Source organism: Coloeus monedula (genome assembly GCF_965178545.1).
Source record: "Coloeus monedula genome assembly, chromosome: 2".
NCBI classification, from domain to species: domain Eukaryota; kingdom Metazoa; phylum Chordata; class Aves; order Passeriformes; family Corvidae; genus Coloeus; species Coloeus monedula.
This window is the reverse complement of record NC_138782.1, coordinates 29,850,018-29,870,104: the sequence shown is the minus strand read 5'-3', so window position 1 is coordinate 29,870,104 and position 20,087 is coordinate 29,850,018. Positions and strand designations below refer to the sequence as shown.

At 42.6% G+C, this 20,087-nt stretch overlaps 1 protein-coding gene across 3 annotated transcripts in view; it reads right to left on the bottom strand.

Annotated features, from left to right (window-relative positions):
- PRKCE (protein kinase C epsilon) overlaps window positions 1-16,535 on the bottom strand; it is a 285,653-nt gene extending 269,118 nt beyond the window's left edge. For all 3 annotated transcript variants that reach the window (XR_014226241.1, XM_082276821.1, XM_082276822.1), the window contains exon 1: window positions 15,476-16,535. Coding sequence is in view for 2 of the 3 variants with exons in the window: in XM_082276821.1 (XP_082132947.1) it covers window positions 15,476-15,823 (348 nt within the window). In the remaining variant the exon portion in view is untranslated. The remainder of the gene's footprint in view (window positions 1-15,475) is intronic.
- Between the last annotated feature and the right edge of the window lie 3,552 nt (window positions 16,536-20,087).

Below are 20,087 nucleotides of genomic sequence, written 5' to 3'. Positions count from 1 at the left end.
CATACTTTAAGAAGTGAGGACACAAATGTTAACTTCATACTGAAGTGGTCATAACTGATAGGGTCTCACATTGTACAGTGGACCTATATTCATGTACTATTCATTCAATTCCAGGATATATTCAAAACATTCTGTCTTAACGAATTTTATCCTTAATCAACATTACCTGTCCAGGAAAGTAACCCTGTAACACCAGAGAATTTGAAGAGAATATGTTGTATCTGGGCACCATGTCTTTTCCTATTCGTCTAAAGCAAGAAAATCTTAAGCTTGTCTGAGGTCAAAGGTGTCATGGTATTATATGCCTCCAGTATGAAATAAGGCTACTAACATACTCCCCATAGCTGTTATTCTAATCGAAGTTCATGAGCCACATACATTTGAAAAATGAAGCAAATCGATCAGAATATTTTAAGGGCACTAGTTTCTTCCTGTAGATCACTGAGCAGTGTACTGCAAAGTCAATATTAAATTTTGGATAGCCATATAGAAATGTATAAGTTGTGAGTTTAAAGTTAATTCTCCTAAAAAGATGAAAACTGTAAGTAACTGAAGCCTTAAATTCACCACCTTTGCACCCCAGTGCCTTCAGCTTCATGTAATATCAAATAGTTGATATTCCCATCACTGACTACTTTTAGTATGATGGACCTTAGCAATCCATGTTTCAACACTTTTTCTGTAGCATCTGCACAATACCTTTTGGGTGAAAGAAACCTAAGTAAAAAGCTTTACTACACTTATAGGTCTAGATGTTAAATTTATACTGACCAGGGAGGTCAATACTACACACAATATCAGGAAACCAAAGAGAATCCTGCTTCTTTACTGTGGTAAAGATTACTTTGGATGGTAATGGGTGTGTTGTGTCCTTCTCCCACTTCATTTGAGCTCCAAACATAACAAATAATTAAACATCTTGCGAAGCAACAATGAGTAGCTAAATGAACACCTCCTTCTAACCTCTCCAGAATCTCCTCTCTTTCTAAAATTCATGAAGCCCCAGTTGCTATAATCTGCACCAAATTTGTCCCAACTGGGGTCAGTCCTGAAGCGCAACATGTTAACCCCAAGCCATGTCAGCACATCCTGTGTAGTGAATCTGTGGTTTTTTCAAAACCAGGGACAGCCTTGTGTAAACCACAGGCTAGCAGTCTGCCAGGCAGGCAACACCAATATAATCTCACTGCATCTGTTTTATAAACACACTCAGGTGTTGGGCTATCAGGCTTTGCTGCACTGCACAGCTGCTCCTCAGCACACACCAGCTGTACTTACTCCCTCTTCACACCACTCCAGCTGGAGGATCCTAAGCCTTTCCACTGTCAGTAACAGAGACAAGACCCTAAAAATATAAAATTAAATGTTCTGTTTCCTTCAAATAATTGACTCAAATGGAAGTCCCCTTTCCTCCAAATGTAGCACATGAACAATCAAATAACAAACTCTTGGACTTTGCATTTTGTCTGCTGTTACCTTCTACCATATTAACTGCAGTTGTGGGGCTATGAACAATATACTAAACTCTAAGTTAGGATGGCAACTTTCAAAGGTGTTCAAAACAATTTGTTCTCCATTTCAGAGAACATATCCAACTCTTCCAGCCCTTTGACAGCTTATAAATATTCATACACAGGTAGGCTCAATACTGGAGGCATTCTGAGGACATGCACACAGGATACCCCTCAGTGGTAATTTTTTCACTAAAACAGTCAAGCTGGTCCTGCCCCAACCAGTCATCCAGAGGAGCAGCTCAGCTTCCAGCTACTGATTCTGCTCTGACAGTCTGGAAGCCTGGTTTCATAAATCCACATCTCTACAGAAAATGCTCCAGTGTCAAGAAGGCAGCAAAACGGAGGCCCTGAATTTGTTTGTTTACTACAACTGAAGGAAAGCATCCCCACAATAAAGTGGTTGTATAATTGAAACAGAAAAAAACCCTTTCCAATGAAACCATAAACCCATTAGCCTACAAAAGGTAAGCTACAAGAAGGAAATAGAAATGTAATGGTGAGACTCCTTCTTTTACAAAAGTAAAAAGAGAGATTGACACACAAGGAAGAAGCTGCAGGACAGAAAGAGGTATCACTAGAAGGTATCAGGCAGGAACCTTATTTCACTAGTCTAGATCTCAGCCCCTGTCTCCCGACTGTAAAAATGAAACTGATAATTGCACTGCAAAACTGTGAGATTAAAACCATAATGCTTGTGCGACATTTCTGGGCAACATGGAGAAATCTCCAACCATTACAATTCCTCTCAGGAATGCTGTGAAGATGACTATACTCAAGAATCTCCAGACTCAGATTATTTTGCTAATGAGTTTCATTACTACCTGAGACAGATAAGATCTATGTATCACTACAAGTAAAGCAAAAGCAGACAAAGGCCTTTTCTGGAACCACTAATATAAAAGGTTGGATTATTCATTTTATAAGGATTTTATACCTGAATTATCAGTGAATGCTCATCCCATCATTTCCATTACTGACATGCTCATTTGTTTGAAGGAATTATGTGAATGGAAATAAAGGCAATAATTACAGAAGAAAGAGGAGATAACATGCTATAACACAAGTAGATGCAGGACAAATAAGTATGTAAAAACTTGCATGACCAGTTCACAGCATGCAAGATTATAATGAAGTTATTACACATTAGCTCACAGCTCACGCAAATTTCAGAAAATAATGTAATTAGGATCAGAAATACCTTGTGTACTGTGAAAATTAATTCACCAACCCCACCTGTTACCACAAACGAAAACCAAGCAATACTGATGATGGCTATATTTTGTTGATCTGTTTTGACATTTTGAAACTTTTATTTAAATAAAGCCTGCTGCAAAAAAGATCTTTCTTATTTGTATGAACTGCTCTATTACAAAGTGGCTTCACTTTGTTGACCATCTGTCATATTTACATGTTCCTTGGTCTGGCACACAAGCTTCAGTCTCTTTCTCTGCTGACTCATGTGAATAAAAACATTCTCCCTTAACTCCTCAGTTAGACAACTATTGCTTCCCCAAGGACCATCAAAAGTACATTTTTAAAAAGTTACAGTAATACGTAATTTATTTCTTTTGCATACTTCTGTCTGTATAGTGTAAAGTATAGGTTTTTATTTTGTTACACGTTTTCCATGACTTTTTCAGGCCACATCTAACTTGATACACAGGTTATTGCACTCCAGAAGTGAGGTTGTTTTTCTTATTTTACATCACAAACTCCTGCAGGAAGAAACTATGAACTTTCTGTTTCTGCACAACCTCATGTTATCAAAGAGAAACTAATAACTCCCACATTCAAAACTGTCATGCTGCCAGCATGTATGCATCCATGCTCTGACAAGGTCTCAGCACTTCACTCCTGTCTTACTGGAGTATTATGCTTACTAGTAACAAGTACATTTTCATAGCTGCATAAAATGTCTCCAAGACTTCACATTTTTTGCATCGCAAAGGTCATTAACCGTACATAAATCTTACAATAGAGGGGTTCTGCCGACCAGCACACTGCTGCTGGGAAGCAGATTTTGCTTGCGAGTCTACAAACAGGGTGCAGGGCTGATTCACAGTTGCTGGAAGGGCTGCAAAGTTTTTGGCAGTTCTACAAAACATTTGGCCTGTAATTTGTCTTACTGATCACTGCCACAATTATGTCCAGGTCCCAAAGAGAAGAAGCCCATACAGTCCAGCAAGGAGACTGCTGTAGGGAGAAAAGGCTTCACCAGAGGTGCCCCCACTTCTCACTCTGCCTCCCTTCCCTTACAGTCAGATGCTTTTTTTTTAACCTCAGTCTTCCAGGAAAAGCATGAAAGACAAAATGACATTCTCACACTTCACATCTGATTTTAAAGCTGACTTTTTTAAAGGGTAAACTTTAGAATACACAAAGGGTTTTGAAAGCTTTATGTATTAGTAACACTGTTACAGCAAAACAGTGCTTGGCTGGAGAGAGTACGCATTTTAAATCAAATGTAACATGTCAGAGACTGTCAGTTTGATGTCCAGAGTACATTCAAATATGGCTAGAGATCAGTTTCATTTAATTTGCTCAAATATCCAGTGATTTACTATAGTTTTACTGATGAAGTGTCAGTCAAAACAAAAACATTAAGGTTTTGGAGGTTTTTCTTGGTATAAAAATGCTCGGAATGATACCACTTCCAAAACAGCACATACTACCAAACTGAAGAGAAGGCTCGATGGTCAGAACTGGCACTTCTGACCAAAGGCATTCACAAGCAGTTCAGAATGTACTCACCAACTCATTCGTACACAGTTTAGAAGCTGGGTTGACTGAGTTTTTCACTCAGAGGGTGGGCATTGGAACAGGCTCCCCAGAGAGTGGTCACAGCACCAAGCTTCTCAGGCACATGGTGATTCTTGGGGTGACCTGTGCAGGGCCTGGAGCTGGACTCAGCTATCCTGATGGGTCCCTTCCAACTCAGCATATTCTATGATTCTATGACAACAGATGTAATCACTCATGAAAAGACAGCTAGATAACACTTTCAAAAGGCTGCTGAATCAGGAGCCTAAATTCTTCATGTAACTTCCACATAGCTGAAAAATTCCCAGTAGGTCTCAATTTGGAGAAATATGTAAAGTTCAATATTAGACACAGAAGGAATTCAGTTGATGGTGATGTAATTAGCGAGGAGCACAGATGAATCAGTATGTATGCAACTAAATGATACACATACTCTCAACAGTTTCAGCAAAAGAGAACACCACTCGAAGAACTACCCATTAAAATCAATATAGGAACATCAGCTTTGGATCTGTCTGCAAGACAACTTACCTCTGTCTGTCCACCGGTCATTAACACACAGCACTCACTACAAACTTACAAACAAACTTTGTTTGTTTAAGGTATATTGATTTTGCTTACTCACACATCTATTTATCAACAAAACCAAGAAAGAAAAGTTTCCGGGGTTTTTGCACTGTTCTGGGCTGTGATGAACATAGGTCAATTGCTCCTCATCTATTTTTGTTACCATACTACTGTGCTACAGTGAACACCCTTCAAAAAAGAATCATGACCCCACATTTCTGCTAAATGGTATATCCTAGAAAATAACATTATCCCCTACCCAAGGCATCTTGCAACTAATGGGCAAAGCAGACATAAGAATTAGCATGGACTGGTAAGAAAAGAGCACACAAAGAGATTATAGGAACTTGTCTGGATCGTAGTGTCTGGGCTGCTACTGCACCACAGAATTGTTCAAAATAAGTTTAGCTGAACTTGTATTTTAAAAACTTCCACCCAGCCCTATAAAAATGCATAAGCAAAGTTACCTCCCAAATATGACTACTGAACTAATATTAAAGTTATATATAGATAGATACATATATATGTAAAGTATTGCCAAAGGGTCATCAGAAAGAAGCCCAAGGTTTTGCTTTTTAGGTGAAAAGCCCTGTCACTTGCTTCTGATTCAACAGATTACACTTCTAAAAAATAGGCATGAGGTGTTAATAAAATTCTTCTTTCCTCTTTCTTGCTTTCAGAGGCTTGGCATAGCTCCGAGAACTTGCTAGTACGAAGAGTAAAGGAGTATAATAAAACTTAACAAAGCTTATCTCAGCCCACTGACATCAGTACATACTATTATCCCTATACATCATATCCAAACTTGATTATTGTATTGCTAGTGGTCTAACCCACCCATTACTAAAGAAATAAGCTCTAAGGTAATAATACAGTAGCAGCTTTCATTGAATTATAGAGAAAATTTCCCTCAAACTGGGAAATACCAAACATTCTTAAAGCTATACAGGACACTCAGAAACAACTAGAAGTTTGGGAACCACGGACTAGATCATATGGCTGTCCCTCTAAATCCATCAACTCCTTGAAGAGAAACACCACATTATGCAAAGCATCAGGAACTCCAAATACCTCTAGCAAAATTTCCACTATTGCCTCTCCCCTTGATATTTTGAGTTAGGGACACCAAGCAAAGCTGAGCTGATAGGCCGCTGCTCAACTATCACTACAGCCTTTCACACTGGTAAGCATTTTCCTAATATTTCTTTTGGCTTCCCCAGTCTGCCTTTTTGACTTGTGCTTGGACTGGAATTTTTTTAAGACAGAAACCACCATTTCAAGTTAAATTAAAAAAAAATACCAAACACTAGTAGGTATTTTCTGTGATTAGGAGTCCCTGAAAATCCCAGCAGTCAGTACCAACTAAAAAAATTTTAGCAGTGTTTCCATTGCTTGGGAGAGTCCAGTTTTCAGGGATAGATCATGTCCCTACAACACCCCACTGAGTCTGCTAAAACCAGAGCATTTTGCCAGAAGTTCAAACCTACATATTACACTTACTCCTTCAAACACTTCTGTAGTATAACTAACTGGAAACTCAGCGCATCGCTCCTTTCTGACTGAAAATAGCCGCTCCAACAGGCACGAGCATAATCAGCTCCCTGCTGCTTGCTGAGAAGCACAGCGGGGACATGCTCTGGATGACAGCGGCTGGGCAAATGCCAGAGCTTCAGACACTGGGGATGCTCCTGAGTCCTGCTGCCACCAGGATCTCAGTGGTCCACCAGAGTGACAAAAAAGGGCAAGGAGTTGGACTGCTGGGAATGAGGGCAAGATGGATATAAGCGAAGTAATAACAAGAAAAACGAAGGAAAAGTTATGACAGCTGGGACTCGAGGACAAGGTGATAGTGGTGGATTAAGGAGAAAAGTGGGCCATGAGGTCAAATGTTCAAGAGGTGCCAAGGCACTATGGGGTCACAAGGAAGGAAAAGGCAGCGAAACTCAGAGGAAAAGGAAAGAAAAGATTCCTCAATAACTCTAAAAAGAACCACGTAAGAGAGAAAACATAGTGCACACAGCATGAATGAATTTTAAGCCTTTTCTTTTCCAACACATTCTCAGACATCATTTTCTAAGGCCATGGATCAATCTCACCTTGAAATAAAGGGAAGTTGACAGATGCCAGAAAGACTTATGCAATGAGTAAATATAGTCCCAGCAACAAAACTGTACTTGGAATAGATCTCTGTAGAGGTCTGTAGCAGGACATTTCATTCACATAGCCTGCTATCATTGCCAACATCAGAATCTTATGCCGTATTGTAAAAGTTGACCTATCATTTCTTGACCATCTTAAAGCCAGAACAGATAAGGAAAGACGGAGAATTGGCAGCACAAAGACAGAACAGATGATAAAAGAGGAAACTGAAGGGAAACAGGGAAGGACACTACTGTCTTGCTGGCTTTTAATCTGTGAAACAAAGCAAAGCACTTCCAACCATTTCCTCATCACCTATGCAGAGGATGCATCAGTCTTCCCTTCATATTTCCACCACTATTACATCTGCTGCCTTGCTACCACATCACTCTCTAAATATACTTACAAATATTAACATTGTCAAAGCCATCTATCTTTTAATGACATTTAAAAGGCCAGTGTACTGAAGAATGGAGAGTTCTAAATGCATGAGAAATCCTGGTCCCCCATAATAAGAGGCTTGTAACTTATTTATACTCTCAAGTACTGAAAGATGCTAAGCTGGAAACACTAAGTATTAGGTTTCCCTACTCTTCATTTAAGATACAGAGATACAAAGGGGGCTTGCTGTTCAAACAATGCAGACATGAAATTTATTTGGTAACATCTAGCCATTATTCATGCTTTTTCTTCCCGCCTGTGATGAAATTGCCCAGCAGGACACCAGAAACAAGCAAAATGATTCTATTGTCTGGAACAATCAAATCAGCTCAAGTTAGCCGATATAAGGCAGAAATGGCTACCTGCAAGCCTCTGACGGAATCAAACTTCACTTTTTTAAATTCTAAAAGCTGTGGTCTGATGTTACTTCTGTTCCTCAACAATTCGAGCCCTACAGAGTTCAGTGGGGAAAAAAACTCTTAGAACTGTGCAGCATTTTTCTAACACTGCTTCCAATAAAATAAACGTTAAAACTCCTGTTACATTTAATGGGAATGTGCCAATATCTCTAGGTTTTTAAGCTGTGCTATTCAGAAATATGTGAAATCTTGGCTTCTGTAACTTCTGTTAAATTACAGCAGTGATAATTTAAGGTTTTTTAACTCTTGGAGGAATGCAAGTGAGAGGACACTCAGAAATCAACTTTACTAGCAATTCAAGCTACTGATTATGAATAATGCTCAGAGTAGATAAGAATTTGGCAGATGTTCTTGCACCATACTCATTTGCATTTTCTTTACTAAAATATAGTGCAAAATACGTAACTGCCATGGAAGTTACCCAATCTCTAGAATGGCTTATTAGCTTTACAGTGGAAGTTTCATATTAATGTTTCTGAATATACTTTTTAAACTGTCTAGTGACTGCCTGCCAAACAGGAAAGTACTCACAAACACAAGGTTAAAACTTTCTGTCAGCCTTCTGCAGTGACCACTTTCCCCCAAAATGGTTGAAACCTCTGTAGCTTCTACAATTTGCATGACTCAAAAGGGCACGCAAAATATCCCCACTCTTCAGGCCTTGCTCTGGCCAGCTTGGCAAAAAAGTTTGTTTGATCCCCCCCAGCCCAAACTGTCAGTTTGCCAAGCTGTCTTTGAACTTCTCATCTCACTCTGTATCCAGATAGCTCCAGCCCTACCTTTCCATGTGGATGGAGGAAGTCTCTTCTCAGTCCTCTCTGACCACAAATATCCCATTACTTGCATACTCTATTGTTCTCAAACCCTCTCTTACCATGAACTGCAGATGTCTTTCTCTTACAGTCTAACAGCTGGGGTGAGGATAAGGAGATTAAGATAGTATTGGGTAAAGCAGAACTGAATTCAACCAGCCAATTCCAAGCCAAAAAGCTCCTGCCTCTAATGTTTTACAAACTGTATTCACAGTCTCCCTTCAAAACCTGAAAACCCCCAAAAAGTTCATTTAAATAAAAGTTATTTACAGAGTGAAAACGAATCACATTTAGTTGCCAAGTTCTACAATTCCAATTTAAATAAAATCCTCATTTTGGCAATATTTAAAGAATTCTGGACACGGAGGACAGAAATTTAGCTTGATGCTAGAGAGCAGAAACAGACTTACATATGCAAAATTTGCAGAAGAATAATAAATCAGTAAGAGCAAAATACAAGTAAAGGATATTGTTAAATGCTATTTATTCTTGGTTTTCCTTTGGAGCACAGGCCCCTACTGAAGGAAGAATTTAAACTGGCCTGTATGAAATCCAGTGAACCCAAAGAGATCAGCGGTTTACTCAGAACCATGAAGTTCTGCATAGTGCCTATGGAACCACCTGAGCTGGAATAACGACAAGCACTATCTTAAAACTGGTACAAGAAGGACCTACAGGAATTGTTTTCACTCAACTTGGAAATTTCTTAGAAGTCTAGATTTGAATTAGCACCTATGACCTGGACTCTGCTACTGGTAGCTTTTTTCTAACAAATACTTTCTACAGAGTTCAGTGGAATTATTTTCACTATGTGGAACTTTGTATCAGCATTTGGTATGAGCAACAATAGAATGAGATTCTGATCAACTCCTGATCTACAGCTATGATAATTCACTGTTAAGTGAAACGCATGATCCACTACACACTTTTCATTCCCTGAGCAATTTTTTTTCATATCTGGAATGAGACTTCAAAAGCTATACACTCAGCAAAGCAGACAAAAAAAACCAAATCCCAAAGAGGGTCAGTGATCACCATACGGCCTTCAACTAGCCAATTTGCCTATGGCAGCCCATCCCTGTCTCCTACACATGTAGCTTTCTGCTGTTGCCAAAAGGGCAGCTGGAGTACGCCATGCAGCAGCAACTATTCATTACCCTCCTCCAGGTTTCTCCCCATGCCTCATCTCTTCCTTTTCCCACTTTGCCCTTTCTCTCTCCCTGCAGTAACAACTGCAGAGGCAGCATTTTCCCCCTCTACTGCTTCTCAGCAGACTGGGAAGCACTGCAGGTAAGCAGGAGCTGTTAGAACATTTCTAGCAGGGAGTAGGAGTAGATTTATGCAGCTGTAGAAAGGGATTGATACAAGACAGTGGGTGAGCTGTGTGTGACTGTACCACATCCCCAGCAGAGAGGGAAAAGAGAAGGCACAGGAGGGAGACAGACCGTGGCAGAAGGCAAGGAAGACCCATATCTGTACAAAGTTTTCTCCAAAATCTCCCAGCTCCTCTTGACAATCACTAACCTTCAGAATGAGAGCCCGTGTGAAACCTTGCTGAGCCCCCTTAGCTCTTTCAGCCTTGCCCCACAAACCTGACAGACCTTGCTTCACGACCACCGTGTCATGCAGAAACCTCTCAAACAGGACCCCAGCAATTTCCCTTTCATTTCAACAAATATGATTCCAATAACACAGCTTTTCAGCAGCCCATGAACCACAGTTTAGATGAGATGTAAAGATTTTGCAAGTAAAATCCTAGGCATTTCAACGCCACCAGCCCAGATAAGTTCAGTCAGCAGATGAAAATAAAAATGAAAATATGCTACAGTGACTTTCTGCCAGCCCAATGCCAGCCCTCAGCAGAGCACGGCACAAGCAGAGGTGAACGCACAGGGTGACCTGCACTACAATGATGACAATTCCATTCTCTCTCTGCCAGCTACAACAGATCACCTGCTGACTGAAAGGAGTTCCCATTCCAACAAGAGAAATGGCATTAAAAGAAGGGGGGGAAAAAAGTGCCTAAGTAGTCTTTCCCTTTCATTCAGATTAGAGGCACTGGAAGCAGACAGTTCTACTTCTCACATCCATGGAGAGCTCACAGAACCTGTGAGACTCTGAGGACTCTGGAGAGCTTTAATTCCTCCCCTGCTACAGCCTTTCAGGTGACATTCAGAGCTTGGATAACCTAAGTGTTTAACTGTATAGACTGCAACTTAAGGACCTAGCCTTTCCAATATGAAAATTCATTCAACAGTACATTATAAACACGACACAAAAATACTTCATTCAACAGTTCAGCAAGTATGTAAAAGAGTGTACTTCTTCCCCATGAGTTATTTTCCATAACTCATCACCAACTTGCTACTGAGATATTATATTAATTCATAATAAACTTGCTTTATGCAATGGTGGCACAGTTGCACAACTAACTGCACACTGGCAAAATGGAAATATGAAAGGATGCTTTCAAAAAAGTATAATGTTTTAAATTTAGATCTGAAGAAGCTGCACTGAAAGAAGAAAAATAGTATGGAAGATATTTTAGCAAAGAAAAGCTCGCTGAAATCTATGGTTTGTTTTTTTTTTTTTTCCTGACAGCATTAGGGATTTTTTTAAGACAGCAGAAAATTAAATTTCTTTTATTAACCTAAATATATAGCTGTAAAATATTTTCAGTAGAAATAGCGGCTTTTCTTGTTAAGTGTTGTGATGTCCTCACTGATTTAGTGAGTTCTGCTACTCAGCCAGCAAAAGGATTTCTTAGGACAGCTCAATAGGTTTTCTCATGTACAGCCAGGCTAATGGCTAAGACCCTTAGATGGAGTCTTTGGCATAGGTCCAATCATGCTGATTTCATCTGTCGTCAACTCGGGAAAGTGGACTTGAACTCAGAACCCATACCACCAATCATCCACACACATAAACATTGATCATGGTAATTCGCAGGAGTGGAACCACACGGCTAAATATCAATGGAATTTTCCTTCCTGATCTCAATTCCACTGATTAAAATGTAGCTGCATTGCCAACTCAAGTGAATCATTTACATATGCCACATGTAAGAAAGCTAGATAAAAACATACTTTATTATTACCTGAAGTACCTAACTCAAAAAAATATAGCCAGAGCTGTCAAGTTGCTAGTTTTTCAATCAGAACTTGCAAGTTGTTTGTTGTTCTGTATCTTCTGTTTTTCAAAGCCTAAGTTCACCTGCATCCTCTTGAATACTCGGTGCCGTTCTGTATGACATTTTCTGTGCTTACAGAAAAGCCTGAAATGTCATAAATCCAAACCTCTCTTTAAAACTGCAGTGTAGCCACGACTAAAAAAATTTGCTAAACTGACACTTTTACTCTGTTATGTCTGTATTGATGCACCACTGGAAAAGCAGCCATCTTTTTAATTGTCACCACACCTATTTTAGAAACCCAAACAACTATTTTCTATTGATCTTACCAAAACCCCACAAACTACGTATTTTGTTTAAAAGCTTTCCTCCAGTAAACTCTGAATCACTGTTTCACACCACAACTTTGAATAATTTTTTACATATATATATATATATATATATATATTCAGGGAGTATACATATCATAAGGTTAAATGCAACTGCTGAACACTCTGTAGATAAAAGGAACCAGGATTTTGCATATCTATCTGACTTGTGTTAATACAATAGACGTTATCATGATTTCAAGCTTTGTACTTGTTTATCATTAGTGTTTCCACTGTAACCATGGCATCAGTATACAGCACAGGCCTAAGAGTGAGAAAAATATCCAGTATTCTCCTAAAAAACTCATCTGAGAAAAAAATACAAGGATTTGCACAATGGCAAAAGTCAGTCAAATTAGGTGAGCTGGCTGTAACGAGAAACAGTTTCTTCTTAGGGGAAAAAACCCCAAAACATAATTTTTTTGTGAATCTTTTTTGCATTTTGGACTTCTGACAAGAACCTAGAGATATAACCTTGACCCTAAAGCAGATATTATAAAACAAATTCTGAAATTTCCTTTAAAAAATACATGCAGTACTATATGAGATCAAAAGCATTAAAGCTATATATGTTGACAAGACCTGTTCTCAGCACATGAGCTTTTTCTTAACCCTATTTTAATAGTGACAGTCCAGTCCTGCAATAGCTGTTGCATCATTCTGAAGGTAAGGAGGGGCAGCAGTGCAATTACTCCAATCACACTCAGCAAGTACATGGTACCCAGTTCCAAGTTTCAGGACTGCTTAAAGGGAAACCTTCGGAATGGCATAAAAAGACTTGATGGTCTTCAAGTGTGTTTCAAGTGTGTAGGCTGCATTTATTTGATATTTCAGGCAGTAAGGAAGAATGGGTTGCTGTGATTGCTGCTTTTAATTTGCTTGTTACAGAGTTCAGAGATGTACTACAAAAATACCTGCCTTAAATGGCAAGAGCAAAATTAAGGAACTAGTCTTCTTATTAAACAGAAAAAAACTGATTGTATCATATCAGCAGACCTTAGTCTAATGTTGGTTTAGGCCATGTGCATTTTCCTTGTAGTGTGAAATTCATTCACTTTGCAGACAACTCCTTTTTCAGGTTTTGATATAGACTCCAGACACTGATGAAGATACCAATAAATCTATTTACTCTAGTGTAGACTCTATAGAGATGCCATGGACACAGGTCTTCTTTTAACTCAATGAAAATAAGACCAAAAACCAGTGTGATTTTGTAAGAGTCAGTTCTCTGAAGGTCCCTATCTACTAATCCAATAAACACACTCGGTATTCCAATTATGTTGATACACTCAGTAAATAGGAAGATTTTGGAGAGGGTAAAGCACAGTCCTATAAATACTTACCACCCCCCTATTCTAACTGTGATACAGGGGGGAGGGGTATGCTGCCTGTCATATGTAGCACATGAACACAATCCTAATGATAGGGATTTACAGTACAAAACAAGGTAAGTGATGCTTCAGAAGCTGCATTATATTGAGCTGACCAGTTATGATCCACTGCCATGTCCTCGATTCTGTCACATCAACAGACAGCAAGCGTAGTCACTCCCTCGTCTCCTCCCACCCACTGAATGCTGGACAGCAATGAATCCTGATGCAATAAAAGCCAGCATTTATCTGATTCAGCTATGTAGTTCCTCACAGATCCTGTTTACAGTGGGCCTCAACCTGTTAAATTCCACTATTTATCTAGGAAATGTGTTCAGACATTTGAGTTCACCTTAAATATCAGAGCCAGGGAGCACCCCAGTCCCACCAAAATTCAAACTTGGCATCTGGAATCTGCAAGGTCCTCCCAGATTTGGTGACAAACTCACAACATGTACCATGCACAAAAAGAACATACAAAATTATTATTCTTGCACTAAAAATCTGTGCAGATCACCTCATCCCACTGGTCTCAAAGATGAAACCTCACTTGATTTCAGGAGAGTCCCAACTTGATTATCATTCAATCCAGGTAAAAGACATCTGCAATACTGCTGCATTTGTCTTTTCCTGATATGGCTATTTTTCCTCTATCACCCACTTTACCATTTGAGCTTACTAATGTGTAGCTTTTATAGAGCATCAGAATAATCTAGACCTAATTACCACAATGCAACACATAGGCAGCAAAAAAGAAAAATATTTCAAACTTGTAAACATAAAAGTTTTAACAGCAAAGTTGATCAGCTCCTAATCAGTATAAATAAAGTCTAATTCTTTCATGCCCTTTCATCATTCTGCCATCTCTACATCACTGCATTAAGCAAAGAAGCCCCAAGAATACATAAAACTCAGACCTATTAACCTTAGCTATTTTTTCATTGGTCCTCGATCCTTTGTCTGTTTGCCAAAAATTACTGGCTAGTATCCTTGACAATGAAAAATAAATACATAAAAAGATGAGCATATGTAATTTCAGATGGCTGGTCGAGGAGGGCACACTGAAAATGAGATGATAGCTACTATTGTTTTATTATACATCTCATTTAAAGGATATCCACCATTTAACTGTTTAACTGCAGAAATGTGAAATGTGCATATTCACGTTTCCCGTTTCTTCATTGTTTGATTGGTTTCTCCCTGTTAAATCACGCTACCTGAGGATGTCAGAGCAAGGATTTTCCAGCTTTTTTGTACTCCCACTGAGGGACATTAGCCTCTGGGTCTTAAAGACGCTGTAAAAGCTGCTAAGACACCTTGTGTGCACAGACAACAGAATTTCTCTAGTGGGGCCCAAATTCCACTAGGACCCTTTCATCAGTCTTGAGCATTTGAAGAAGCATTGCGTTAGATCTACGCATAGAGGTGTCGATCATCTGGAGGGAGGAAGGAGGAGCATCGGTGCTGATGCAGTGAGCTCTCAAGTGACAGGAAGACCCTGAAGTGTCTCGTATCAGAGGTCAGGTCTGGATTTTTAAGGCTCATCATTGCCAGGCTAGCCAAGAGTATTCACCCTGAAATGATGAAACTCATCTAAGCGCTGGATCTGGGTTTTGCGGTAATGTTTTGTACAGATGCATTTGGTTCAGATTTTTCAGACTCGGTAAGACAACTAGATTTGTATTTATGTCACATGATTTCAGAAACTTGCATGGTAACTACATACATCTCACTTAGATTCACATACTTTTCTTTCCTGCCTCGCCTGTAGACCACATGCATTAGTTATATAGTAACCATGACTATCTCAGTATAACAAAGTGTGGAAATAATGAAAAGCCTTCAGAGGCACTACATGCCATTGGCAACCCAGCTCTGCAAGACAGATGTTGCATCCAGAGCCATGCCACTGAAAATCATATGTACATGTATGTATCTACAGCGTGAACACTTACCCAGTCCTCGAAGTGACGGCTCCCGTTCTGCAGCAAGTCCTCAAACTGTATAGTGCAGTTAGCTACAAAATCGTCGTACCCGATGGGGGCATCATGGAAAACAGCCATCTCTATCTTCCTGCCATTACAAACGTCGGTGACAAATTCATCGTTCCAAGCAGGACTGTTGGTCTTTTGCTTGGTCGAGGTCTGCCCGATCCTGGAGTCGTCCACATTGAGGGCGATGTAAGGGTCCAGCAAGAAGGTCTGTGGCCTGGGACCCACCGCATGCCTCAGAGACCACGCTGTGGGTTTCAGATTCACCGCCTCGCAGATCTTGATTTTCAGCAAGCCATTGAAAACCACCATGGCTGGATAGCTGCACTTTTCCCAGGATCAAACACTCGCTCAACGCACTCGCACCGAGAGGGAGGGAGGGAGGTCTCGCCAATAAATAGGAGGGCAGGTCTGGGAGTGGGGGAGCAGGGTACGGTGCGAGTCTCTTCGCCTGCCTGCTTCTGTTACCTTTGATTATTTAGCCTTTGCTCTTGCGACACCCAGTGAATAAATTTATTTTCTTGCCCGTGTTTCTAACGGAAAACAAGGGAGGGGGGCCGCCGGGGAGGGGGAGGCGGCCGCGGCTGCAGGAACCCCCGAATGCAGTCAAAACCCGAGCATAATCAATCCGGGGGGTAAGCAAGAGCCTTCTCCCTTCACCCTGACCATAATCCTGGATCAGTCCTCGCAGAGGAAGCAGAGCCGCGATCCCGGGCTCCCACACACGCCAGTCCTGCCCGTGCGCCGCACAACAATACACACACACGCACACACACGCACACACACGGATCAGAAACACCGGCCGACCCACCAACCCTGCCTACTGCACAGCCTCCGCTCAGCAAACATCCACCCGGGGACCTTCCATCCGCGCCGCCGCCCGCAGCCGCCCGTCCTGCGCCGCCGTCGCCTCCTGCTCCGCCGCCGCCAAGGCCGAGGACCCAGCGGAGCGACCCCCGCGCATGGGGGGCGCCGGCAGCGGAGCGGCCCGCGCGGGTCTCGGCGGGCTCCGGCTGGGCGGCCGCCGCCCTGGCGATGGGCAGAGCCGCCGCCGCCGCCTCCCTCCCGCCTCCCGCCGGCCGCCCCCCGCCCGCCTCCCGCCCGCCGCCTCCCCTCGGCCGCCGCCGGCCGCCTCCCTCCGCGCAGCCCCCGCCCGCTGCCGGTGCCGCTCCGCCGCTCGCTCCAGCGCAGGAAATGCGCAAAAGACGTCAGTGTGTGTGTGTGTGGGGAGAGTGTGCGGCGGCGGCGGCAGCCCCGGCCGTGCGTGTGTGTTTCTCTGTGTGTGTGTGTGTGTTTGAGCGTAGAAAGTTTTGCCTGTTGGGGGAGCAGCGCGGCCGCCACCAGCCGGGAACTGCGGCGGGGGTCGCGCTCCCCGGGCTGGGCTTGCCGCTCCTCCACACCCGCCGGGCGGCTTTCCGCCGGGGACACTGCCCGCCCCGGCCCCACGCCTCCTCCTCCTCCTCCTCCTCACAGGATAAAGTGGTGAACCAAACATAGATAAAGCACCCACGGACGCCTTCCTCCCCCACCGCCTTTATTAACGTGCTTGACCACCAAGGTCCTGCCCGGACCGGGACCACCACTCACACCGCGCCGGGCGCTTCTGGCGCCGCGGTGCCGGCAGACGCCCCTTCCAGCAGGGCTTTCCGCCCGTCGCCCTTCTCTCCGTGATCCCCGGGACGGCCTCTGCACGCGCCTGACGGGCAGCGAACTCCGCCGCCCCCGCCCTGCCCCGCCGCCTGACAGCGCCGAGCCCCGGCCCCGTCTCCGCCACCCCCGCCCGCCGCGGCAGCGGCACAGACAGCGCTACGTCAGCGGGGGCCGGGCCGGGCCGGAGGAAGAGTTTCCCCGCGGTGTGCGAGCGCCGGGAAGTGCCGAGCGCCGCCAGGGGAAGCAGCCTCCCGGGGCCCGCCCCACCCGGCCCGGCCCGGCCCGGCCCGCGGCCGCCCTTCCCCCGGCCGAGCGGCGCTGCCCGAGTTGGGACAGAAGGCGCCTGTTGGCCGCCCGACGCCCCGCGGCGGTGGGGCACTGCCAGCCCCTTTGTCTGCCGCGGTCACCTGGCCGTACCTGCCCCATCTCAACCCGCGGCGCCTCCCCGCTGCTCCGAGCTGGCGCTGAGCGGGACACCGCAGGCGGGCAGTCGCCACTGCCCTGCAAGCGTACTGAAAAGGGGGAAAAAAAACCCCCAAAACCTTCTGAAAGGGTAAAAGGGTGTGCATACTTTGTTCTTGAACGTTATCCGCACGTCATGAAAGATTTCAGTCATTTTTCATCACCGTGGTACCAAATACCGTATGAAACGCCCGTGACACTACAAGAAGCCTGACTTTTTCCTCCTCAGAACAAACATACTCAGGATCAGAGTGGTTTCCCATAGTGAAAATTATTGCTGCCTTAATTATTTTTAGCTACCGATTTTGCCTTTTTGTGTGTGTGCTTGTGTGAGAAAGTCACCAGGAAATGGATGGACTTCGGCCTTTCATGGGATTTGAGTTCACTGTAATATCACAAGAGAAAAAGAAGCAGTCCTGGCACCCAGGAGGGTGGCTGCTGTGCTTCGAAGAATCAGCCAAAGTAGAAAGAAGCTCGATTGTCTGGATCCAGTTGAATAAGGACATAAAAGATGAGCACCCAGTCCTTGATCTGGACCTGATATTCCTGACTGGAGAGGAAAGAAGAGATAATTATGGATTTCTGCAGATAATGGCTCAGGAGGCAGGTGTTATATTTGGAGCTAATGAAACAGCTCCAGTATCTGTGCTTCCAGAGCAGTTTCCAGATAGGAGATACGGTACTAATGAAGCCAATGGGTCATGAGAGCATTCATGTTAATGGAAGACAGACTTTCTGGTGCCTGTTGCCACTTAGTCTACTAGTCAAAATAGAAGTACAGTAAAATCTCCATGTTCATTATCATCTTGACAATCTCCAAGCAGAATCGTTTGATACAAAGCTGTGGTATGGAGCCAATTATGGGAAATATCTTCCTTCACAATTCAGCCTTTCCTGGGCTCCCAGCAGCCGTGATACATCTATCATGTTACTTTTGAAAAGGACCGTACTCGCAGGCCTCACCAGAAAGGCAAGAAGAACCTGCTCCTTTCCTCTCAGCCCCATTCACTACCTGATGCATATAGTACTATATATTAAGCTATATGGTCTTACATTTAGGGTGTCAGACAGAATGCTGTAATTAAATCTTTCGTCTGGATGTCTTTGTGTTCTTTCTCAATAAGGACAATGTAAACAGTATGCTCCATTTCCTTAGATACTTATTGGAAAACATGAAAGCCAAACTGATACACTGTTTAATTTTTTTTCTGTTTATTTTTAGAGAACTGCAACTGTATGTATTCTGTATGCCCAAGGTAAGTAAACAGAGTCTCCATGGTGAGTTTAATGACCTAGCATGTCTCTGAGATTATATATATATTACGAAAGTCTGAATAAATACAGACAATATTAGCACAGCATACAAAATAATATAAATAGACCTTATATTTGGCTAATTACATGTACAGTCTACTACATACCTAGCTAGGCCCTGATCCCTCATTCGAGCCATCTCCGTTTTTCCATGCACTGAAGCTACCTAAGGTTTGGTTTCATAAATCATTTTTTCAAAGAATAAATGTCTGCCTGCATGAAAAAGGATTTAAAATCTCATTGAGGATCAGACAGCTCCAGCCTTACAATGTTCAGGAAAATACAAATATCTTGCACAGTTTTAATTTATTTTTAGATTTGGGGTTTTTAAAATTATATTTCAGAAAAGCACATCTATGTCAAGACTGAACTTCTATCACGAAGCAGTTCTTAACTTAACCAAAGTACCCTGGAACAGTATTCTTAAAACCAGTAACTCAGGTACATGGACCAACATTACAGTGCTTCTTGGAAGTTCGTCTAAAAACTTGGCTCAGTGGTCTCCAGAACTCTAAGTAATAGACAGAAAAGAACATGCCAACTGTAAGTACCATTTACCACTTGAAAAGTTTTTAAATATTTGTTTGCTTGAATTTTTTTTCTGTTCTCTTCCTGTGCATATGGAAGGATTTGGTTCTTTAAGAGCAAAAGCTATCCTATTTTGCACAGGGAGGTCTGGAGAGGAAGATACAGCATTTGCAGTATTTCTCCTGCAGAAGGGCAGCAAGAAGTATTCCAGATGCATTTCTGTACTCTGTTGCAAAGCCTGCAGCAGCATAGTAAACCACTGCCTGAAGTTTTAGCTATTTTTCCCATCTGTGTTTTTTTTAAAAAGACACAGAGGCTCTACAGGGTACCTAGACTCAGGACTGGTTGAGGAGATCTGTCTACTCTCCAGAAGTAACCTTTGCTGGTAGAAGCCCCTCTGTTCAGCACTCTAAGAGCAAACAGCCTTTGTGTCAGGGCTGCTCCCGGTGTGTGCTTCTCGACTACAGGATCATCTGCATGCTGGCGTTTGATTTTCATTAATGTCGACTCACTTACTTGACAGACAACTGCCCTGTCAGACTGTCCTGTAAAGCTGTAAGGAAAAGACCCCCGAGAGATCATAAAAACCCAGGCTAATCGCATCAACTTCTGTTTCCATTCT